Below are 25,353 nucleotides of genomic sequence, written 5' to 3'. Positions count from 1 at the left end.
CTACCAAGGGATGGTATTTCTTCTTTGCCATGGGAACTCTTTAACAGATTATAATCTGCATCAGTGTGGGGAGTACCTATGCTGATGAAATCACAGATTTTTCAAAGTATTCTTATTGTACATACAGCAGGTGCTTTCTACTTTAGATTCAATCCTAATGCTCCAAGTAATGAATAAATACTACTCTGTTCTCTTCTTTGCTCACTAATCTTGAAGACGTATGATCACAGTAAAGCCCTTTGTAAGGTTGGCAGTGAAGCTAGGAACTAAATATTTACTTTTAACTTTACCAACAGGTAACTTTCAAACAGCATGGTTCTTGTCCCACATGATTATAAATAAAAACACATGCAAGGTAACTCCTCTTTAATTAATAGAATCACAGAATGAGAATTGAAAGGGATTTTAGCAGCCATCTAATCCAACCAACACACAGAAGGAACCCTCACAACATACCCATCAAGTGATTATTCAGTCTCTTTTCAAATATCTCCAAGGGAACCCAATGGACCTTCTGAGGTAGTTCATCATCTGACAAATTAATTTTTGCCAGATCTCAACCATGAGTCTTTAAAAATGTATTTCTTACAAGTGAAAAGTGGTTTATCAGATTTGATATTTTTAATTTAGCTGCAGTTGTCACAGGGGAAATCTGCAACAGCTAAAGCCTTTGCTCTGTAGCCTAATACCTACTACATATTTTTGTTACTAAAGCCCAGACCAGACATAAGGAAGAACAATTAGCCACTTGTTAATTAGGGTCCTGTTTATACTTCTACTGTCAATTCCAATTACATATTTGAATTAACCTTTTCTAACTGTATTGAAGCAATCAGTGTCTTAGTAAATTCTAACTATTACATCTCTGTCTCACGTTTTGAAGCAGAGAGAAATAGTTAAAGTTTCCTTGAAAACACTTATCATCAAGGCACAAAACAAGTCAAACTAACATTCAGCGTTCGGAAATAGAGTATAAATGAATTTGTTAATCATTCTGCCTTCTGTGAACATGCAAGGCACTCATCTGTCAGAGATGGAAAGAAGGCCTGATTTGAAGTGTCTAATCTTCCTAACAGATTTTAAGCCTCTAGAAATGATTAAGAACCAATATTCTATGAAGACACCTGTCAAAAAAACCATTTTCTGTGAAACAGCAGGGAGCTTTCTTAAGCAGGTTTTGCTTTATCAGTCATACAAGCTGTTTTTCAAAATATACTTACCCACTCTGGTTTACTAGCCATAATTAAGCCTGAGAATATAGTCAATAGCTGCTGAGGATCTATTTCTTTAGCTACAGTGCCCTGGTGACTTCCCAAGGGGGATGAGCCATGGGCTCCCTAGGACTAGTCTTCACCAGCCAGCCGGTGATTTCAATGTCTAGAGGGCTGACTAAATAAGACAACCTGGAATCATGAAATGTTAAAGCTGAAGAGTCCAAAAAAATCATTGATTCCAACCCCCTCATTGTATAAAGGACCCTAAGACCCAGAGAGAAGGGACATACCTAAAAATTACACAAGTTGGTGGCAGAGCTTGGACTAGAATTCAGTTCTCTTGACTCCTAGGCTAGTGATCTCTTTACTACAGGGTCCCCCTTGATACAGAAACAAACAAATAACATTTAGGCAAGATCATTTCAACCTACTTAAGTTCTCCTTGCTGATTACTTTTCTTCTTCCTTGGTGGTTTCTTCTTCTTGGGTTTATTTGCATTTGTATTATTTTGCTTATTGTTCACCCCAAAGTGGCCTGCAGATATGTCACTTTGTAGTAAATTCACTAATAAAGGACTTGTTAGAGTGACGTCTTTATTGACAGGGAAACCAGGATTCTGACCACAGGAGATCTGATTTCCATTTGTTGCTCCACTGAAGGGTGCATTAAAAGGCATCCCATGCCCTGAAAAGTGGTTCCCTGAGGTGCTGTTTCCTTGCATTGCCTGCATGTGGGGTGGCACCATGTTTGATGGCTGCATGGTAACATCAGGCATCATCTGGGAAATGTTGACTTCATTATTTGTGGGGGTAGTGGCATCATTATGCTGCTGGGACATATGTGAGCCAGGTCCTGGTTGTCTTATAACCTGTCCCTGAATTCCCATAACCTGAGATGGATTGCTGTTCACAGGGCCTTGCTGGGCCATCATTTGTCCTGCCATCTGTCCTGTAAACTGAACCATGTTTCCTTGCATGTTTGGAGTTGGTCCTCTCATTATCTGAGCTGGTCCCGTCATAACATTGGATTGGTTCTGACCATTAAATGGCTGCTTATTTCCTTGCATTTGATTGGTCATTATTTGTTCTATCATTGGGTTCTGCTGTAGCAAGACCTGGCCTTGAGGTCCCATCATTTGATTATGTGGTGCCATCATCTGCTGGCCCTGCTGGGGAATCATTTGTTTGGGAGGGGTCATTCTTTGCGGTGAAGGCCCAAGGTTTTGGTTTTGAGGGGCTACCATCATTTGGCCTTGTGGCATAAGTTGGGCACGAGAAAGGATCATTGGGTTTTGAGGGTTCAAGCCTCCTTGAGCCTGAGAGTTCACCATCTGTCCTTGGGAGGACACAATTTGTTGATGCATGCCCATCATTTGAGATGGGGGTCCTTGCTGAGGCTGACCTTGCATGTTGCCCATGTTCACCTGAGGAACTCCACTGTTACTAGTTTGTTGACTGGTTATATTGCTATGAAGTCCCATCATATTGGGCTGCATCATATTTGGTGGCCCATGTGACACTTGCATCTGGTTCTGGGGAGGACCAGCTCCTTGGCCACCTTTAAAAGAAAAAGCAAGACTTTAAAAAGAAATTCTTATGAATCAACTGGCATTAGTACATTCCAATTACCTTAACTATAAAGATACCCCACTCCCCACCATTCTGATTGACCAATTTAAATACCATTACCTGTCAACACACTTGAGAGTGCTTTTGGTGGGTTTTCTGGGTCATAAAGGTGTGACGCTGTATAATCATCTACATTGAGATCTTACTGCAAACAGGGATAGAGGTAAACAAGTTCTCCCCACTCCTGCCTGGCAACTCAATGATACAAATTTTTTGCTGGATAATCAAGCTTACATTCTCTCAGATTACAAAGGGAAGAGGACATAATCTCATTGTCAATACTGAATAAGATGATTGTTGCTACCTGTAAGATGAAGAAAATTAAAAACACTTTTGGTCAGTGAACTAAACTTTGCCTCAAGAGCAGCTGGGGAAATATAAGATGCAAGTGCAGAGACTTTAAGATAAGATGCTTCCTTCCTATCAAGCAAATTCTGAAGAATCTGGAGAGGCCTAAAAGGTTTCTTGAGAAGGTCATCTGGACTTTCCTCTTTAGCTACCTGGGCAAACACTGTTACATATGTAATAAGAAAGGTCAACTTCCCTTCTCAAGAGGTCACATAAATTTTCACCAGCTATAAACAAGGCTTTTCTAATTCTTTCTTAATATGCAATTAAACTGGGACCAAATGATCAAATTAACCCCAAATAAGAACATAGGGCTATCAACATATTTTTGATGGCATCAGACCAATGTTCCAATTTAAATGATGCCTTGACATAAAGGGGTAAGATAGGAATAGAAAGAGTCACTTGGTACATACATAATTAGAGAGATGAAATGTGGTCCATTGAGCACTTCTTGGCTCATTCCTGGAGTAATCAGATTCAGCCTCTTCCAATGTGTTTCCTGTAAGTGTGCGTACTATGGGGATTGACTGCACTAGAATGTTGTTGTTTCTCTGACCAATACAAAAGGAACCAGTAGCTACTCTCTGTGTGAGTCAAGTTAACATGTAGTATGCATTTTATTTACTGATTTCTAAAAGTTATTCACAGGACCTGACACTTCTCAAATAGACTGTGGAGAAAAATCCCTGGCTGAAGGGATAAGCCATTACAGATCTCCTTGACCTTTATTTTCACCTATCTTCAATCTAGCTTTACTCACTCTTCCCAGAACACATGGTCAGCTGCTGTTGATGGTAGCATTACACTCAGCCTCTCAAGTGTACTGGCTGCCAGTTAACCTGGCCCAGATGTGGACAAATTCCATTTATCCTTATTTCAATTGAGAAAAGGTTAAAGTGAGGAATAAGCACAGAAACATCTTAATTATAGGAACACTTTATTGGAGGCTTCAAGCTCTAGCCAAGGAAGGGAGTCACTGACCTGAGGTCCTTTCTTGGAAACTCTTCCCTAACTAATTTAAAGGCTAAAGTTACTAACTTCCCCAACTTGTTCCCGAACGACAAACAGCCTATTTCACTGACATTTATTGAGATGTATATGCATCACACAATCCTAGGATTTAGAAGGAACCATAAAGCTCAATTAGTTTAACCTCTATCTCAAAGGATGAATTTCTTCTCTAATATCCTGGACAAGTGGTTTGTCTGGCCTCTGTTTAAGCACCTCCAGCAAATGGGACACTTGAGGTAGTCTAGACCATTGGGGAATATCTCTGTTAAGCAGTTTTTCCCTTACAGGTAGCTGAAATCTGCCTCTTTTTAACTTCCACCTATTAGGCCAAGTCATACCCTCTGTGGCACAAGAGGATAAATTTAACCCCTCTTCCACATAACAATCCTTAAGATATCTTAGGACAGTAATTGTGCCTGTTTTATTTACCCCACCAGCCTCAAGTCTCCTTTGTTCAAATTTGGCATAAGAGAGAAATAAAATCGGTAAGATGAAAGGCTCCTATCCACAGATATAGGGAGAGAGACACAAACCTGTGTGCTGTACACTCTGGTTTCCTTGTAGCTGAGGGGCTCCTGTGTTCCCAGGGGTTCCAGAGGCTGTTGAAGGCACTTGGCCTTGCATAAAATTCTGATTGGCCTGTCCTGTCGAGAAGCCAGGTGGGAGCCGTTTAGGCATTCCTTAATAGAAAACAATGAGTAAGGCAGTTACCTAGCAAATTTGCACTTGTGCTCAAATACGGAATGAATAAGGAAGGATGAACAGCATGAGGAGTCCATTTACTTAGTTTTTTAGTCACACTGGCTATATCTTTATATTAAGTTTAGAAAAGATGATTTAAAAAATCAACACAATCTCTCACATGAGCTCAAAATAAAAAGAAAATATTTTAAAAATTTAAACTCAGAACATGCCAAGGAAAAGAGGGCAACTTGCTACCTAGAGGTGACCAGAGCTCACTGGCACAGCTAGGTTCACGTGCTCACACTGTTCTGTAGCCTACCAAATCCGGAAAATCCGAATTTCCTCAGCACAGACCCCAAAGAAGCATCTGAAACAAGGGAACATGCTAAACCCTGAAATGTGCAAAAGCATGAGAACAGGTTGATATGCAACATATCAGAATGAACAGTTGAGTTCTGATGTTAAAAACAGGTAAGCAGCTTCAATCCCATCTAAAGAAATAAATGACAATATTCCTCCATCCCTCCCTCCCCCTTAAATATTATAGTGTTGGTCTCCTTATAATGGGTGGTAGACAGAAGCTTCAAAATGAGGATATCATCAGTTTAACACAGAACCTGCCCTAAGGTTCTCTGCTCCATCCCCTGATGGTCATGATACAAAGAATCATTGTAATACGAAGTGGCCGAAATCTTGCTTCTCTTTTATAAAAAAGTTTGATGTCTGAGAATTAATTTAGAAGGAGAGTAAATAATAGAGGACTGGATGTGGTCAGATCACCTAGGTGAACCCATGAGGGACTCAATGAAAGGCATTTAACTCAAAAATCTCCTTTCAAATTTACTTGTATTAAACAAGTTTCTCGCTTTGAAAGTGTTATGTTTTCAAACTCATTCTCCTTAAAAGACATTTTCTGCATACAATTATGCATCTGTTTAATAGCGTGTCCCCTTGCACCATTTGATGGTACCTGAAAAGACAGTAATCAAATCTGTAGAACTGGACCCAGACAAAACCTGGTTGATGATCTATATCAGAATGTCCAGAATGTTGGGGGGGAGGGGTGCTGAAGTTTGGGGTTGAAATCATTTTTTTTTTCCGGAAAACATGAATTTGGTAGGGCCCTTTTCTCCAAGAGATGCAAATATTAAAGCCATAACTATAGCCCATGTCAATAAAATAAATTGCAAGCCAGTGAAAAGACTGATGAGCAACTCAAGTTCACCAGAAACTATGAGAACATGCCTTTACTATGCTGTACTAAAACTTTAAGGAGTATATTGGGGGTGGGGAAGTGACTTTCTTTTCTGAGCATGTTTATCAGATGATAATTGTAACGGTGCTTTCTATGTCTTATTGAAAAGCTCCAAGCACATTCTTGTGCACTAGATAAATGATCAATAACAATAAATAATAATAAACATGGAGATGGATAAGTTTTACGGTAATCGTTTTACCTCTCACACATTAAGCTCCATTGCTTTTTCTTCATACGAGAGACACCTTAAAAATTAATAAATAAATCTCCTTTAGGTATAACTAGAGGAGCTCCCTCTCTAAGGAGCAGTTATCTGCATTATAATACTGTAAAAGTCAATGCGTTCTGAACTTATCTTTTGCATTTGAACAAAGTTTTACCAAATTTATCAAAAGATCATGTTTACTATTTTACCAGCAGCTGGTGTACTAAAAGGGTCATCTAGGTGGTGAAGGGGATAGACAGCTGGGCCTGGAATCAGAAAGACTCATCTTCCTGAGTTCAAATCCAGCCTCTGATACTTATTAGCTGTCTGACCTTGGGCAAGTCACTTAACTCAGTTTGCCTCAGTTTCCTCATATCTGGAGAAGAAAATGGCAAACCATTCTGGTATCACTGCCAAGAAAACCCAGTGTCTTTGCTGAGAGAACCCCAAATGGGGTCACAAAGAGTCAAATACAACTTAAACTACTAAATAACAACAATGTACTAAATTTAATAGATAGGTTGTGAAGGGAAAATGTGCTTTTCTTGACACATTTTCTTATCTGACAAGTCAAAGGATTTCAAAAAACAAAATTAACACATCTAACCTGGTTACCTGTATTTGCACAAAGATGGCTGGCTCAGTTACCAAGATATCATATGATACATCAAAGTAGCTAAGTTAATGTGACAACACTACCCATGCAGTGTAAAACATAAATAAGATCCTTACATTAGAGCTTTTCCCATGCCAATTGAAAAAGTCAGATGAAGTTCTAGCAATTGTTCTCTCTAAGAAACTGAAGGGCAAAAATATGTTCAGTCCAGCTCACCTCCAAGACCTGGATGTAAACCCTGTGGACCCTGATTTTGCTGTTGCATCACCATGAAGTTGGGAGGCACATTTCCCTGTTGAACCATAGGATTTCGACCAGGAGAAGTGACAGGCTGCTGAAATCCTTGGGGAAGAGGGTTATTTTGAGGTGGCCTTGGTCCCATCTGCTGCTGTGTTTGGTTAACTGTTGGAGATGATGCAGGAGATCCCTGCTGAAAGGAGGAAGGAGATGACGCAGGAGACTTGTTCGTTAGGTGAGGCTGCTGAAGTGGGGTAGGAACCCGGGAAGGTCCCCCTTGAAGGCTCTTCATTTGAGGAGCAGTAAATTGACCTGGGTTGCTCATTGGAGGAAAGTTTGTATGGGACTGTGAGGCTTGCTGGCTACCAAAGGGATAAGGAGGTGGAGGGTGGGAAGGAGTCTGTACTGTGGCTAGAGATGGTCTTGCCTGAAGCTGCTGCTGCATAGGACCAGGAAGGGGGGCTTTTTTCCACCCTTGATTTGCTGTCAATGTACCCAGAGCACCCTGGGCTGGTGGAGGCTGAAGAGCTCCAGAAGGCAACTGGTTCCAGCCAGGAGGCACAGGCACCTGAGTCGGGGCAGTAAAAGGAGGCCGAATTCCCTGTGGCTGCTGCTGCTGATGTTGCTGTGGGGGTCTAGGTTGCATCTGCTGTTGCTGCTGCTGCGGCGGAAGTTGCTGAAAATTAGGTGGATTTATTTGTCTATTAACTGGTACAGGTTGCATTTGGTGGAGTTGAGGAGCCAAAGATGCTGAGGTATGACTCTGCTGCTGTAGAGGAAGCCCAGAGAGCAGTGGATCCACTGAATCTGTTTTGAAGACAGCAAAGGGATAATTCACTTAATGTCACTGAAAAGTAATAGTAGCTCACTTTTCTAAAGCACTTTAAAGTTTACAAATCATTATTATATTTGAAGGCTTACAAAACATTTTCCTCAAAATAACTATTATAGGTAGCTTAAATACTATTATCCCTACTTTAGAGAGGCTGAAAAAGAGAAATGACCTGCCCATAGTCACACATTAAATGCCAAAGGTAGGAATCAAATCCAGGACTTCTGATCCTCAGTCTATCCTAGGCTCTCCTATGACACAACATGTCTCATGGATTTAATCATCATCTCTGCAGACGATTCTCAGATCAATTTACCCAGCCCTGACCTCTTTCCTGACACCCAATCTAACTGCCTATTGTATATCTTGAACTGAATGTCCTGTCCAAGAGGCATCTTTAACAACATGTTCCAAAATTGAACTCATTGTCTTTCTTCAAAAACCCTCACCTCTTCCTAACTTCTTACTATCAAGGACAACACCATCCTTCTAGTCAACCAGGATTAAACCATAGGTGCATTCTTAATTCTCACTCTCTCTCTCATCTCCTATAACTAATCAGTTGCCAAGTCTTGTTTATTCAGTCTTCAAAGCATCTCTCACATATGTTCCTTTTTCTCCTCTGACCCTATCATCACACTAGTGCAGGCCCTCATCACTTCAAGCCTAGACTACTTGAAATAAGCTTTCTGGTGGGTCTTCCTGCCACAAATCTCTTCCCACTCCAGTCCATTCTCCAATCAGCTTTCAAAGTGACCTTTATAAAGTGCATGTCTTTTTAAAGCCCTTCATAACTTGGTCTCTTCCTACTTTTCCTATTTTCTTGCACTTTACTCCCCCTCTGTGTACTGAATCCAGTGACACCAGCCTGTCTGTTGTTCCTCAAACAAGGCACTCAATCTATTGACTCCAGGTGTTTTCACTGGCTGTTTCCCATGCCGGGAATGCTCAGCCTCCTGGTTTCCTTCAATTTTCAGCTAAAATCCTACCTTCTGCAAGATGACTTTCCTGGTGAACTTTAAGGCTAGTACCTTCTCTCTTAGATTACCTCCAATTTATCTTGTCTATATCTTGTTTGTACCTGGTTGTCTGCATGTTATCTCTCTCATTAGAGTGTCAGCTCCTTGAGGGCAAAGACTACTTTTTGCTCGGTATCCCTAGGGCTTAGCACAGGGTCTGGCACATAATAAGCACTTAAAAATTGTTTGTTAATCTGACTGGACGAGAAACTGCACTAAAAGGATGATTGTTGTAAAGCAAACTGAGCACGTGTGCACATGCTATTGTGTTTGATATGAATGGAAATTGTTAAAGAATTACATAAAAGCAGTAAAAAAGAAAGTATAGGTATTTATCACGCAGTATCAAATGAACAGAGCAAGAAAATTAGAGTGTGCCTATCTAATCACATAATAAATGCCTTCTGCAGAGCCTAAACAAATTAATGGAATCATAAAGGAAAGGTCTACTCATAGGCTTTAAAAGAAACAAAAGTTTCAATATGAAAGTGCTCATGCAAGAAGAAGCATGGCATAGTGGGCTGTGCTATCAGCTAGCCTTGGAATCAGACGACCTGAGTTCAAGTTTTGCCTCTGACTTATAAGGGCTGTGTGGCAAATCACTTAACCTCAGTGCCCCAGGCAATGGATTGTAAATGGTAGAGTAGGTCCCCAAAAGAGAGAATTTCCTTACTGAGAGTTCCCTATACCAATGAAATCACAGATCCGGTGGCAAACAAACATGGCTGGTGCTTAGACAGACTAAGGCACTTGAAATGGTTAATGCTGTCACAGAGAAAAATGGTCAAACAAGGGAAGAAATGGTGAACAAATACCTAAGATAACAAGATCAATGTTATCTAGAGTCAATGCCTTTGTTGGCTTCTCAAGGCTCAATGAGAAATAAGTTGGTACTAAGAAGTCATACACACATATGCATATGGGTATATGAGAATATGGCCAATGTGGAAATTTGTTGTGCTTGATTACTTTGTAACAGAGATTTTACTTTCATTCTCAATGTAGGGAGGGTGGGAGGCAAGTTTCTACTGTTTGGAAAAAAAAAGAGTCAAAAAAAATTTAAGTTAGGAGCTAAGCACTAACGGAAAACAGATCAAATCACACAAGCTACTTCCATAATCTCAAGAATTCAAGAACTAAAGAGAAAATAAACATTGAGAAGCATTGACATAATCAAGTTTTCTCCCTGATGACTGTAGACTAGTAAGAATTGATTTCCACAGGGGTGGAGGACCTGTGGATGAGGCCACATATGGCCCACTCCTGAATTACAGCAAAGTTCGATAATGAGCCAAGGTTCAACTTCTGTGAGTAGAAAATAGGGGGAAAAAAAAAAGAAAGAAAAAAAAAGAAAATAGGAGCTGTCCCACTGGGGACCCAATTGAAACTGGACAGGTGGGCAATACAGCTCTCTCTTTCTTTTTTTTCCTTCTTTCCATTTCATCTGTCCACATACGGTATCACACCCTTATCTGCAGGTGCTCTGCCCAAAGGAATGTACATTTTCATAGCTGAAACCTCCCCCCCACCACTTAAGGACCACACCTTAAACCCAAATCACTCAGGCTGTCATTGATTGGCCAATAATAGGTCCCAGGTCAAGCCCCACTTGGTCAGTGTTTGGCCCCTGATTGGCTCAGAGTGAATGTAAATAGCAATTGTTTCTGCTTTGGTCAGAAACCCAGAGGGTCTTCCCCTCTCAAATTAAACTTTCTTTTTTTGACTAGGTAAAAAGGCCATTCTCTACCTCATTTCTTACCTAGTCTTAATTACTGAATGGGTGTTGCCTCAGTCAAACTGAGGCCTGTTGAAGACCATAGCTTAAAAAGGCCAGGGTCTCCCACTGCATCCAGGGCCATCTCCAGTCACCCTGATTTATATCTTACCACTGCACCCAGATGGCTCCAAAGGAGAAAGTGAGACTGGTGACTTTGTACAGCACTCCCACACTTAAATCCAATTCGCTTGCATGCCATGACATCACCTCCCTGATGTCATGGTTCTCTTCAAGAATGAAAGACAAACAAAAAGGTTCAATCCCTGTGTTGTCTAGTTAGCTCTGCTTTGTTCCACAGCTATAATCTGCATGCCTAGTTTAGACCAGCTGTCTGGGAATTTGTATCACTGGTTACAAAGGGGACCATATAAAGGTATTAAGTAAGGTAAAACAGAATAAATCTAACCCAGACTATGAAAAGCAGTTCAAAATTTGTATCCTATTAGTTTCTACTGAGATCTTGGATTGGAATAGAAAGCCTTTCATAGTTCTTCCATCTCTGAGATTCTATGAAGATACATGATCTTCAAATCATGTATCTTTTTTTACTTGACAAGATTAAGGAAATAAAATAATCTACTAATTACAAAAAACCCCACAACAACTATGAAATAATAGGCAGGACAGAATAATAGGAGAACTAGATTCAGTAACAAAACTCAGGTTCAAATTTTGGCTCCAATATTCATTAGAGACTATGGGTAAGTTACTTCACCTCTATGAGCCTTAGTTTTTTTCTCTGTAAAAACAAAAATAATAACACACTTTCCACCTCAGGGGGTTGTTATAAGGAAAAGGCTCTGCAAATCTTGTACTGCATAAACATGAGCTAATAATAAGGTCCCTCAAAGTAGCTAATTGCTAGTATGCTTACATAGGTAAAAAATTTAGAAATCCCAGATAAAAATGGTTAAGCATCTAAATCTTTTTAGATCTGATTCCTCCTTTGTAAAATGTGGTAGGCAGAATAGCATTTTCCAGGCTTCTAGCACAACTCCTGTAGTTATCATTCAGAGAATCAGTTCTTGTGGAGGTAAGACCTAACAACTGCGTCTGCAGATGCTGCAGCCACAATTACAAAACACTGGGGAAAGTTCTTGTCACTGAAGCCTACCAAAGCACTGTCAAATGACTCAATATCAGAAATGGACATGGCGTTATCAGTAGAAACAATATTAAAGAAGATGCATTACCATCTGCTTTGTTGCTAAAGCAAAACTAAGAGTTAAGGGGCCTTACTATCTGACCGTGTGTTCAAACATTCTATGTGTATTATATCCCCTTATAAGAATATGAGCTCCTCGGGGCAGCAAGGTGGCGCAGTGGATAAAGCTCCAACCTTGGAATCAGGAGAACCTGAGTTCAAATCCAGCCTCAGACACTTGACACTAGCTGTGTGAGTCACTTAACTGGGCAAGTCACTTAACCCCGATTGTCTCACCAAAAAAGGAAAAAAAAAAAAGTAATAATATGAGCTCCCTGAAAGAAGGTACTGTCTTGTGTTTTTTATCTGTATCCTAGGTGCTTTCCACATAGTAAGTGCTTAAGATATGCTTGTTCAGGGGGTAGTTAGGTAGCCCAGTGGATAGAGCACTGGCCCTGGAGTCAGGAGGACCTGAGTTCAAATCTGACCTCAGACCAAACACTTGACACTTACTAGCTGTGTGACCCTGGGCAAGTCACTTAACCCCAATTGCCAAAAGGAAAAAAAAAATAGAAATTCTTGTTCATTCATCATAGCTCTCACATTCTATGAATGTGTTAAAGGGATAACTCCCAGAGATAACCTAGAAGTTACCCCAATTTTACCCCAATTATTCTGTCATTTTAAGGAAATGAGAGCTATTAAGATGACCAAAAAAACAAAAACAAAAACAAAAAAACAAAAAAACCAACACACATAATACGTACTTAAGAAATGTTTGTTGACAAACCTGGCCCCAAACAAAGGCAGAAAAAAGTACATCTTCCTCTTTTTTGCAGAAATAGGGGACAATGGGTAAGGAACACAATAGATAATGTCTTTTTCAATATGTTGGTTAATTTTGCTGAATTTTTCTTTTCTCTTTTGTATTCCTTATTATAAGACAGCTTTTTTGAGGGGGAGGGGGGTATAGGGATATAGATATTAGTTACAATTCATTCTTTAAAAAAGAAATGTTGAATTGTGAAATGATGAGCTTCAGGATTCTGTCAACTACTACAATTACCTATTCAAAGGCATAGAAATGTGTAGTCAATGGTTCAAAAAGACAAATACCACGTGTTCCCTTCCCCAGAAATATACAAAGTATAAACAGACTAACAAATCACAACCTCTATGGGCCTCATCTGTAAAATGAACAGGAAAGACTCAATGACTTGTTGGATTCTTTCTAACTCTAAATCTATGAATCTATGATCCACTCATTTTGGCTTAATTTTTTCCTTTCCACTTCTCAACATACTCTTAACCTAAACAAGTGAGTGGGTGCTTAGCACAACAAAGAGTTGGACAGTAACTACATACTACCACTTGATACCATTCTGCACTTTACAATGAACTTTACACCTGAGTTCATTACCTGACTGTGAAGCAGGTCGAGGTGCTCTGGTCTGCAGCTCTGGGTTAGCACCAGCTGCTATCATGGAAGAAGATACATTTCCACCCTGGGACATCATAACAGCTGCAGGATTGTTCATCCTTATTAATCCTATTAAAAAATGTGTAATCCATTAGTTTTTGTTTGTTTGGTTTTGTTTTTTGGTGAGGCAATTGGGATCAAGTGACTTGCCCAGGGTCACACAGCTAAGCTATTAGTTTTTCTTAGAGCAGAGTAATAACTTAGAATCATCCTCAAAATGCACATTTCCATAGCACTTTAAAGTTAACCAAGTGTTGTTTTTTTAATAACAACCCTGTGAGGTAGGCAGTGTAAGTATTATAATTCATCTTTTACTGAAGAGAAAATTGAAGATCAGAGAGATGAAACGACTTGCCAAGGGACACACAGCTAGTAAGTATCAAAGTTAAGATTTGAACACAAGTCTCTCCATTCCAATTAAGAATTTTCCAATATACCATGCTGCCTCATTTAATTCAATAAACATTTATTAAGCTATGCACGATATACTATATGCTACTAGCATGTGCTGTTCTAGGGATACAAAGACAAAAAGAAAACAAAAACAAACCCAGTCCTTGCTCTTAAAAAGCCTACACTCTACTAAAGGGATACAAAAGATATACAAGTAAAGTATACACGGAAAACTAAAGAGGAAAAAAGCACTAATAACTTAGGGGGTAGTGTGAGAGGTCAAGAAAAATTTCATGGACAAGGACACCTGTGATGAGTCTCGATGGAATAAAAGGATTCCAAGAGGTATAAATTAGAAGGGAGTACATTCTAGATATAGAAGATGGCTTGTGCAGAGGCAGAAAGTGACAGTCAAGTTCGGAGACAAGGTATGAATGGAACATAAAAGGCTGAACAGGGAGTATTTTGAAATAAGGCTAGAAAAGCAGGGTGGTGGTCATGTGAGTTGAAAGAACATGATAGATGCAAGGAACATGACAGAAGTAGAATCAGCAAGACTCAGCAACTGTTGTTTATGGGGATGAGGTGAAATAGAGGACTACTCGAAGTCTGGAATCTGGGAAAACGAGAGGATTGTAGCGCCCTCAAAAGTAATAGGGAAGTTTGGAGGAGTGATAAGAGAAGATAGGTTTGGAAGCCATTTTTCAAGGAGCTAAGATATGAGTGGATGATCAAGCAGAATCAGCAAGAGTAGATGATTCTTTTGAGGCATGTAGCAAGAAAAAGGAAGACATAGGATGAAAGCTTAGTGAAGTGGAAGGGTCAAGCGAAGAGGTTTTTTTGAACATTTTTGTAAGTAGTTTGGGGCAGGGGGTAGGGTGCTGTCCCAATATGGAGCCAGTAGACAGGAAGAGACTGAAGACGAAAGAAATGATTAATGGGATAAGCTTCCACAGGAGGAGGGAGGGGAGAAAAGAGGATCTATGATAGACACAGAAGGGTTGACTTTGGAAAGAAGATTCACCTGTAAGGAGAAGGGGCTAAGTAAAGATGTAAAGAAGTTTTAAGATATGGAATAAAAGAGATGAAGGAATTAATGGATCACTTCAATTTCCTCAGGATACTAAAAGGTGAGGACAGCTAGGAGAAAAGAGATTAGAGAAGCTGGAGGATTAAGCAGAAAAAAGTCTGAAACCACTGCTGAATCAAGTGGAAAGAACAACAGAGAAAGAATAAAAGTTATGCCATGCAATGAGGGTCCAGTTGAGATAAGAAACATGAAAATGGAATGGATCCAGTTGGCACAGAGGTATGACTTTCTTCAGCATAATGACTGAGAGCACCAGGAGACAAGGGAGTCAGTTAAGGGTGGAGGACAATATGTAAATGAATTAACTATAGAGTTAATACTGTTAAGTAAATTAATATGATTAATGAAGGCCAGAACAAGGATAATAAGTTGGGAGAACAGGGGGGGATAGAGGTAGTGGAGGTTGAGATAAAGATGAAGAACAGGAGGAGTGCGACAGAAATAGAAGATGTACTGGTAGCTCTTTTCAGACATCTGTACTTGCTTGCTGATCCATCTCATAGAAGCCAGATCCCCAAAACAGGAAGTATTAAATAAAAGCAGTTAGTGGATGATAATTTATTTACTGTATCTGAGTGTTATTCAGTTGTTCAGTCATGATCCCATTCGGGGCTTTCTAGGCAAAGATATTGGAGTGGTTTACCATTTCCTTCTCCTGCTCATTTTATAGATAAGGAAACTGAGGTAAACAGCATTAAGGGACTTGCCCAAGGTCTCACAGCTAGTAAGTATCTGAGGCTGGTTTTGAACTCAGGTCTTCCTGACTCTAGGCCCAGCACTCTATCCATTGTGCCACCTAGCTGCCTTATTTCTAACTGCCTATTTTCCATCTCAAATTGTATGTCTCATAGATCTCTTAAATTCAACATGTCCAAAAATGAACTCATTATCTTTCTTCCCAACTATCCTCCCTTCTTCCTAACTTCCCTATTACTGTTGAAGGTATCATTATCCTTCTGTCACCCAGGTTCCCAAACTAGAGGTTATTCCTCATGTTCAATCTACTGCCAAGTTTTGTCATTTTTATGTTCAAAAGTTCTCTCCTTTATGCCCCCTTCTCTCTCCTGACACTGCTACCACCCTGGCATAGGTCCTTATTATCTCACACCTAGACTGCTGCAATAGTCTGGTAGCTGGTTTCTCTACCTCAAGTTTCTCCCCCCTCTAGTCCATCCTGTGCTCAGATGATCTTCTTAAAGTGTACATCTGACCATATCATCCCTTATTCAATCAACTCCAGCCACTCCCTTTAATGTCCAGGATCAAATACAAAATTCTATGTTTGGCTTCCCCGTCCCCAACCTTACTTCCCTGCACAAGCTCCAATCCAATGGCACTGGCCTCCTACTCCCTATATCTGACACTCCACCTCCCAGCTGTAGGTACTCTCCTCGGCTCTCTCCTATGCACAGAGAAGGAAACGTGCATCTCCCTCCTCATCTCCACCTCCTGGCTTCCTTCAAGTCTTAGCTCAAGTCCTTCCCCCTGATATTATCTCCAATTTATCCTGTAAATATCTTATTTGTAAATAGTTCTTACTTATGATCTTCCCCATTAGACTGTGAGCTCTTTGAGGACACAGATTGTTTTTGCCTTTCTTTGTATCCCAGTGCTTAACACATTGCACTGCATATAGAAGGTGCTTAATAATTGCTTGTTAACTTATCTTATTTGCTACAATAATCCCTCAAGAATAAACAGGTAAAAATGTTTCACAGGCTCCAAAAAAACATGAAAAGATTTACATAATATTATGCAAAGTGCAGCACCAAGAAAACAACATATACAATGACTACGACTACAGAAAGACGTAAGAGCAAATGCTGCAAAATTACATAGAACAAGTACAGCTCCAAAGAAGAGCTATGAGGATACCCCACCACATACACCCCATCCCTTTGCAGAGAGATGAAAGGTCCATGGATGTGGTACACTGCAAATATTTTCAGACTTTTTCAATGTACTGATCAGTTCTGTTGATTTTTTTCTCTCTTTTAAAAAAAGTTATTATTTATTATAAGGGATGGCTCTCTAAGAGAGGAACGGGATACTGGGGAAATTTTTGGTAATCTAAAGAAACAAAAGATACAAATAAAATTTATTTTCAAACAAAAGAAAAATAGTACACGGAGAGATTATTTGTTATATGGGAAGGAAAGATAATAGGAAAAATTTTGATGCTTAAAAATAAAATATACCAATAAAATTTTTTTTTAAAAAAATCACAGACCTTTCACATATTCACATGTGTGTAATATATACTAACACATACACTGTGAAGAGGAAGATTAAGGTTTAAGAGGAATAGGAAATTTCATTAGTCAATTACCCATCGACAATGGAAGAAAAGTAGTAGCAGAAAACTCCCCAAAACACATAAACTTCACTGCAAGTCATTCAGTTGAACTATAGACTTGATTTATTTTCTTTCTGCCAAAAAAGACTTGTTTGTTTCTGTCTGCCTTAGGTCAGTATTATATTTAGTTTGCATTTCACTGAGGATGCTGAACACATTCAATGAGGATGTTGAACAAATTTACTGTGGATGCTGAAAACTGACAACTGGTTGTTTCTTAAATAAATATATTGACAATATATTACACATATATTATGTAAGTCAATAATATTATATTAAATGTTAAATAATATATTGCCATTCTTTTCCTCCCATAAATGACACAGCCGACCAAAAATGAGTCCTAGAGAGTTCAAGTGGTTACTAATAGAAGTACTTAATAGTGATAAGTTAATTCTTACCTGGACCACTTGCCATGGGAAATCCTGTTTCCATTCTAACAGAATTCCCAGCTCCCATGGGACCATTCATTCGAACATCTTGGCTTCGATTCTGAGCCAGAGCCAGGTTGATTGCACCTTCACCTGAAAAGGGCAGTCAGGTTGAAAAAAGGAAACTACTTCAATGAGAATAATCAAGCTTCTAAGGTCAATTCTGAAAATGACCTGGATCTTTCCCAACGGACTTAAGTATACAGTCTTAACTGGCAAGATGTCAATCCTTTCTATAGGATATGATAATTGGACAGCTAGATAGCGAAGTGGATAGAGTGCTGGGTCTGTAATTAGGAAGAATCATCTTCCTGAGTTCAAATCTGGTCTCAGACACTTACTAGCTATGTGACCCTGGGCAACTCACTTAACTCTGTTTGCCTCAGTTTCCTCATCCATAAAATGACCTGGAGAAGGAAATGGAAAACCACTCTAATATCTTTGTCAAGAAAAAAACAAATAGGGTCACAAAGAGTTGAACACGACCAAAAACAAGATAATGATAACTATATGAGGTAGTATTAGGGACAAGGGTTGTAACTGCTATTTTATTGATACAAGGAATTCTTAGGTGAGAAAATTTCCTATCCCAATGCAGCTTAGCAACTTCTGGGCAACTTAACAGTCTCAGAGAGTTGCCAAGAGCAATGAGAGGGTAAATAATTTGCCCAGGATCACACAGCCAGTACATGACAGAGGCAGGACTTGAAACCAGGTCTTCCTGGCTTTGAGGTTGGCTCTCCATCCACTCTACCATCTTGCCTTTATACAAGTTAGTTTTATATGAGGAAAAATATATAGCCTAGAATTCAGTATCATATGGCTCCTTCTGGAACCCTGACCAAAGGGGGTTACTTAACAGAAGTACTGTTGTGTAGTAAAGCTATTTATCTTAGTGTCTTAGCCCTCTCCCAAATGGAAGAAACCATGTCTTATCTAAACTCTCTGTCCTACAGTCTAGCATGTTGCCCTGTACACAAAAACCACTTATTAAATATTTGTTATTGTTACAGAAAGATCATATAATAAAGGCTCACTATAATACAATCAACAGCAGATACCAAGGATAGGCAGTTAAAGTTAAAGTGATACTTCAATATTGCTAATGCTAACTACATTCAGCCCAGGACAATGTTACGAAGAGTCCTCACATGAATATAGGATGGCTATGTAGCACTAAAGTCCTTGTAATTGTCCAAAGCAGTATATGTTGAAATTAAAAGAGAACTCAACAACCAAAAACTGAAACCTAAAAAGGTTACATAAATGTAGATACCATAAAACTTTTCCAAAAAGAAGACTTAATTTACTATCTACCAAATAGACCAGTCAACTAAGCAAAGCATTTCAACAACTCAGTATAGTGTTAAATGGCAGCTTTTATTAAACATAAAAGGCAAAACATTAGGTCCAGCAATCTTTAAAAAATGGCTTTTAAAATTAGTGACAACTCTGATGAGGATATGATATCCACAGTGTATACAGAACTAACATAAATATGTAAGACCAAGGGCCTTTCCTCAATGGTTAAGTGGTCAAAGGATATGAATGAATAGTTCTCAAAAGAAATGCAGACTATTAACAACCTTATGAAAGTCTGCTCCAAATTACCAATAAGAAATACAAATAAAAAAAATCTAAGGTTTCACCTCATACCAAACAAATTGGAGATCATGTCAAAAGACAGGAACAGTCTTAGAAGTATTATAGAAAAATAAGCACATTCATATACTTTTAGAATTGTGAACTGGTCCGACCATTCTGGAAAATAATTTGTAAAACTGTCTAGACCCTTTGGCTGCATATATATGCCAAGGAAGTCAGTTAGAAGTTCCATATATACCAAAATATTCAGAGTAGTACTGTATGTGCCACAAAGACTGAAAATAAAGTAGATGATCATCAAATGGGGAAGAGTTAAACACATTATGGCATATGGATGTCATGGAATATTATTATGTTGCAGGAATTTAGACTGCTGAAATGATTCAGTGAAATAGGCAGAACCAGGAAAATAACTTACACACTAACAATATAAATAGAAAGAACAAAAAGAAAAAAATGAAGCTGAACTAAGCTTGGCTTCAGAGAAGAGATAAGAGGGGGCAGCTAGGTGGTGCAGTGGATAGAACACCGGCCCTGAAGTCAGGAGGACCTGAGTTCAAATCCGGCCTCAGACCAAACACTTGACACTTACTAGCTTAGCTGTGTGACCTTGGGCAAGTCACTTCACCCCAAGTGCCGAAAAACAAACAAAAAAACAAAAACAGAGACGAGATAAGAAAATGTACTTCCCTCTTCTCTTTGTAGATATAGGGTACCATGGGTATGGAATACTGTATATATTATTGGATATACTGATACATTGTTTAGTTTTGCTTTTTCCTCCTTTCTTTTTTATTCTTTGTTACAAAGACTGTCTAGCTCACTGTAGGGATGGGGCACAGGGAATATATTTGGAAATAAAGATGATATAAATAAAACTATTAAAAACAAATTTTAAAATGAAATAAAATTAGTGATAAGTAACAGTTAAAGCCACTAAGCAGAAATTGCTCTGGGAGCATTAGAACACCAAATTTCCAAACTTAAAAGCCCCCCAATAAAAAATAAAAAATAAAAATCAAGGTACAAAAAGTCTTACAGTTACATAATTTTATGAATTAGAAGAGACCTCAAGTATTATCTAGTCCAACTTCTTTCCCAACATAGGAATTACCTTTGTAATATTCTTGATAGTCATTTACTTAATGTCTTCAGAAGAAATTAATTTTCTAGCTGCTAAGTTTCTTCTATGAATTGGATAAGCCCCATGGATAAATGAGTCCCTCCCTATGACATTAACAGATACGAAGTATCCTGAGGCCTTTCATAATCTCTCCATGTTGAGCACTAACGTACTGCTTCCCAATCAGTGGGATGCTTTGATGAATAAATAAAATAAGGTGGAAGTATGGAACAGGCTGGAGAGGTCAGGACTGGCACCAAATAGGTATACATATAAAGTGGTTGCGGTAAGAAGTATAGATAAACAGATGACTGTTCCCCATTGTTTCCAACAATTTCACAAATGTGTCAGTTTTTTTTTTTTTTTGAAGTTGGAAAATGCCATATAATCTTCTGGCAAAAGTTTGAATGCTGAGTCCCCAAGGAAAAACATCAAAAAGGCCAACCTCCACCTTCTTCTTCTTTGTTCATTTCTAGCAGAGACAATGTAAACAGAACTCAATGCAAAAGTGGTCAACCTCTTATCAAGGGATGGTATAGAACGGTCTATTCCAAGGCAAAGGAGTTGAACTAGATAACCTTTCAAGTCTCTCTCAGTTCTAGAATTCTAGACAATCATTGCAGTGAAAGACAATATCCAGAAGATGGGATTTGCCTCTCTCTACCAAACCTGGTGCCAGATACCATTTCCTGAACTGAAAAGATTTAATTAGATACTCAATGTTGAAGCAATTTTAACTCTTAAGTTTGAACTGGATATAGCAATTATTTAAAAAGATCCAGAAAGGAAAAAAAATCCATTTACCAAAGTAATATTTACTGACTTTTGTACAAGGAGAAATGGTCCATACATGAAACAAAGGAGTTCCAAAAAATAAGCCATGTGGTAGTTTAATCAAATTTTCTTTCCAGGAAAATAGCCCCATCTTGTGGACAGAGAGAAGCACAGAGGACTAGAGTTTAAAAATGTGTGGCAGTGAGGACTTTGTGACCTTCCTTACTGAAGTCTACGGCTATGTAACCAGCTGATTAAAATATAGTGTTAACAAAGCCAAGAAAGTTACTTTGCTCTGTTCCACAGTCAAACCTGTGTTGGTCTTTGGGCTACTAACTAGCTGTATGGCTGTAGCCAACTGTGTAAACTCTCTGAGACTCAGGTTCCTCTATTATAAAATAAAGAAGTTTGGATCAGATGATCTCTGAGGTTCCCGACAGCTCTAAAATTTTTATGAGTCAATCTAAGGCTCTTAATTACAAAGAGGACGAAGAGAAAGTGAATAGAACAACCAGTGCAAATTCATCCTCCACTACAAAAAAACTGAATATTCACACCATACTAATGACATAATCAGTAGTATTAATTTTGTGTATCCAGGAAGGTACATGTTTACTAGGGACTGCTAGAGGGACACTGTGACTTGTCTATTGAAGGCTTCTCACTACCATAGAAGCAACCCTTTTAGCAAAAACTGTCTGAAATTGCTTTGAATTAGAGAGTATGAAATTAAGTAAGTAAATTAAAAAGAAAAAACCTCATGAACATATTAAGTATGCTAAACCTAGAGTCTTTAATTTAGTAAAATCCCGAAGTGCCTTAAAAAAGTTATTAAAGCACTAGTTCCCAATCTTGGGTCACAACTCAAAGTCAGGTTGCCAAGAATCTACAGCAAGGTTATGAATGATCCTTAGAAAAAGATGGTTCCCTAATGTTACTCCAAACATGGATTAGTGAGGATAGGAAATGATAGCTTGAAGGAGAGGACTGTACCCCAGCCATAGCTAATAAGATGGCAGCACCTCCTCCTATTAGTACAGCAAAAGTGGCCACCACCATCTCTACTATTTGTTTGTACCCTTGGGGATCATAGGGCAGAGAGAAGGGGGAGCAAGTGCCCTAAGGTCTGCTGTACACGTACCCTAAAGTTCGAAAGCTGTTTATATCATGACAACCATTGTTATATCCATGAATTTTATCACTCACAAATGCAGTACAGTTGGATCACAAAGGGGACTGGGTAGCAGGGTGACAAGACAGCACCAACCTCAACCCATCTTCCACTCTTAGCTGCTAAAACAGGAAACACAGATTGGTTTATGATCTGGCCATCATTCAACAGGCCCGACAATTATATAACTTAAAAATATCTATAAAGTTGCTCCAATACACAATGCAGGCTTTCTATTCCTGGTGATTCCTACCACTGCCATTATCGAAACTACCAACATGAGCAAATGGCAGAGTGAGATACCTTCAATCTGAACGGAGAGAATTCCTAAGTCCCGGAGCTGCTGATTGTTGTTCTGAGCCAGAATTCGTAACCGCTCTGCAGCTTCCCGGGGGATGCTAAATGTAACACGGACACTGTTCCAAGGTTCCACCTTCTGTACTTTCAGCTTGTTGGATTCTTGGTTAAAAGAGAAACAGAAAAAAAAAAATGTGTCAGCCATGGAAAAGAGATCAATATGCTCTTCTCAGCCATCTCCTCATAAGGATGCCTACATTCTAGTCCCAATCATCCTTGGCTTCCCACTGCAACCTTGGATCCCTCACTCTCTTGACCCTAAGAGGTGAAAAGTCTGCCCACGTGATCTGGAATGAAGCCTCCACACGATGCTGCCTTATATATACACCTGGCCCTCCCTTTCTAGTTTCCTTTTTTGGGTTATCTTTCCTCATTAGAATGTAAACTCCTTCAGATCAAGGAGTATCTTGTTTGCTTGTATTTGTAACCCCAGTGTTAGCACAGTGCCTGTCACACAGAAATACACGCTTTGTCTGTCGGTCTGGGTAAGATAGATCATGACACCTCTTCCATTAAGCTATCATCCTTTTCTGCCAAGCTTCACCATAAAAAGTCTTCACAGCAGTACAGATAACCTCAGGGGCAAGAAAGATGAAAGCATTACAATACTAGAAGTAAAAAAGTAAGGCTGAAAGAAGGGGCTATCCCAACAACCTGTAAGAAAGCTCTGTTACTGGAGGGTTTGACTTTACATTTCTTAAGTGCAACCTTCTTCTTTGAGTCTTTCCTCATCCTTCAAGTGAGAAGTACTATTTCCTTCCTGGGACATCACATAGCATTTTGCACTTGTGTTCTCATCATATTCTATTAAGCTTTATGGTTATTGCATAGTTATATATGTGCTCTTTCCCCCATTAGATTGTGAGCTGACAACAACAGAGGCCACTACTTATTTGTTTTTTGTATTTCCTCTAACACCAAACACAGTACTCTGTACCTGGTAGGCATTTAATAAATGGATGAGTGAATAATGCATTTCTCAATATAGATAAACAGCAAGTATTTCAAGTTACTACATGCAAAATAGTCTGTAATTCAGATACCATTCATTTGAACTCCCAATCTCTCCAATTATTCATTCATTCATTAAGCACTTAAATGTGCCAGGTACCGTAACAGGCAACAAGGATATAAAAAAAAAGAACAAAACAATATCTGATTGCAAGGAACTTACACTCTATCGGGGAAAAATATAAAACTCCACAAAAAGTAAATAAAGAGCAATTTTCAGTGAATTACTGGGGATCAAGTACAAGGGGGAGTCAAAATGGGCCCTTTGTAAGCTCATTTTAGTTGAGCCTTGTAGGAGCTAAGAATTCAGAGTGAGAGGTGAGAAGCAAGTATACTTCATGGAAGAGGTATTAGAATAGATGAAATACCCCAAATAGGGAATGACAGGTTTGGCTGCAACAAAATGTGTAAAAGAACAATGTACAAAAAATATAGAATGGTGGTTGAATGCAGAAAGACATTAAATGCCAAAGAGAGTTGTTCATAGTTTTTTTATTCTAGAGGCAAGAGAGAGCTACTGTGGCTTCTTGGGCAGAGCAGTGACATGCAGGATGGATAAGAAAAAAGAGAGTGGAGGCAAGAAAACCAACTAGGAAGCTACTAGAATAGTCTAGACAATAGTTGAGATGGGACTGAATTTTTGGGGTGACCATGTGTGAGTAGAGGGAAGGGAATAGATGTCAAAGATGTTGTGGAGACAGAATCAACAAGACTTGGCAACTAACTGGAAACAAGGCACGAGAGAGAAGAATTGAAGACGACTCAGTTACAAAACTGGGTGACTAAAAGGATGGTTTAGAAATAGGGCAGTTAGGCAGAGGAAGGTATTAAAAAATAAATCTTACTTTGGATACACTGAGGTTGAGGTGCCCATGGGATATCCAGTTAGAGATGTCCAACAGGCAGCTAGTTATGTGCCACTGGCATTCAAGGAGAAACTAGGTCTGAATATACAAATCTAAGAATCATCTGCCTATAAGATAAACCCACAGGAGTTGAGGAAACTGTGAATTATTCCAGATTTGGGAATATGGAGCCTGGAGAAGTAGGTTACATAACAATATAACATAGCATTAGCTCAAGACTTAGGACCAGGAAGAAGAGAGTTTGAGTCTCGGCTCTGCCACTTATCAATTACAATAGTAATATTGTTATTGTTTTTGATTTTGAACTGAAAAGGGTCTTAGATGTCAGGTAGTCCAACTGTCATCTAGTAGATGAGGAAACGGAGACACACAGAAGTCAAGTGACCTTTCCAAGGTCACACAGATACCAAGTAACAAAACTGGGATTAAAATCCAGGTCCTCCAACCCTTAATCCAGTACTTTTTCTACCGTACAATAATAAGACCCTGGGCTAGTCATGTAACCTTTTAAGTCTTAGTTTTCTAACTGGTAAAAGAGGGATAATCATGACTATACTGCCTACTTTACAGGACTGATAGGAAATCTCTTTGCCTACTGTAAAGCATCACATAAATATAAGTTATTACTAATAAAAATTAACTTAGTTCAAATTGAGTACACAAATTGAGGATAGTAGATGAAAGAGTAATAATGAAAGGCTTACAAGAAGAAATAAGTTT

At 39.0% G+C, this 25,353-nt stretch overlaps 1 protein-coding gene across 8 annotated transcripts in view; it reads right to left on the bottom strand.

Annotated features, from left to right (window-relative positions):
- NCOA6 (nuclear receptor coactivator 6) overlaps window positions 1–25,353 on the bottom strand; it is a 69,278-nt gene that overhangs the window by 23,656 nt on the left and 20,269 nt on the right. For 5 of the 8 annotated variants that reach the window (XM_027867267.1, XM_027867270.1, XM_027867273.1 and 2 more), the window contains 7 exons: window positions 22,703–22,858; window positions 22,435–22,521; window positions 17,697–17,819; window positions 13,397–13,525; window positions 7,184–8,011; window positions 4,738–4,884; window positions 1,646–2,771 (listed from right to left, as the gene is read on the bottom strand). In XM_027867267.1, coding sequence (XP_027723068.1) covers window positions 1,646–2,771; window positions 4,738–4,884; window positions 7,184–8,011; window positions 13,397–13,525; window positions 17,697–17,819; window positions 22,435–22,521; window positions 22,703–22,858 — 2,596 coding nt within the window. The other 3 variants (XM_027867274.1, XM_027867271.1, XM_027867272.1) reach the window with 3 other exon arrangements.

This window comes from Vombatus ursinus, unplaced genomic scaffold (assembly GCF_900497805.2).
Source record: "Vombatus ursinus unplaced genomic scaffold, bare-nosed wombat genome assembly UNPS02014785.1, whole genome shotgun sequence".
Classification (NCBI taxonomy): domain Eukaryota; kingdom Metazoa; phylum Chordata; class Mammalia; order Diprotodontia; family Vombatidae; genus Vombatus; species Vombatus ursinus.
This window is presented reverse-complemented; position numbering and strand designations above follow the sequence as displayed.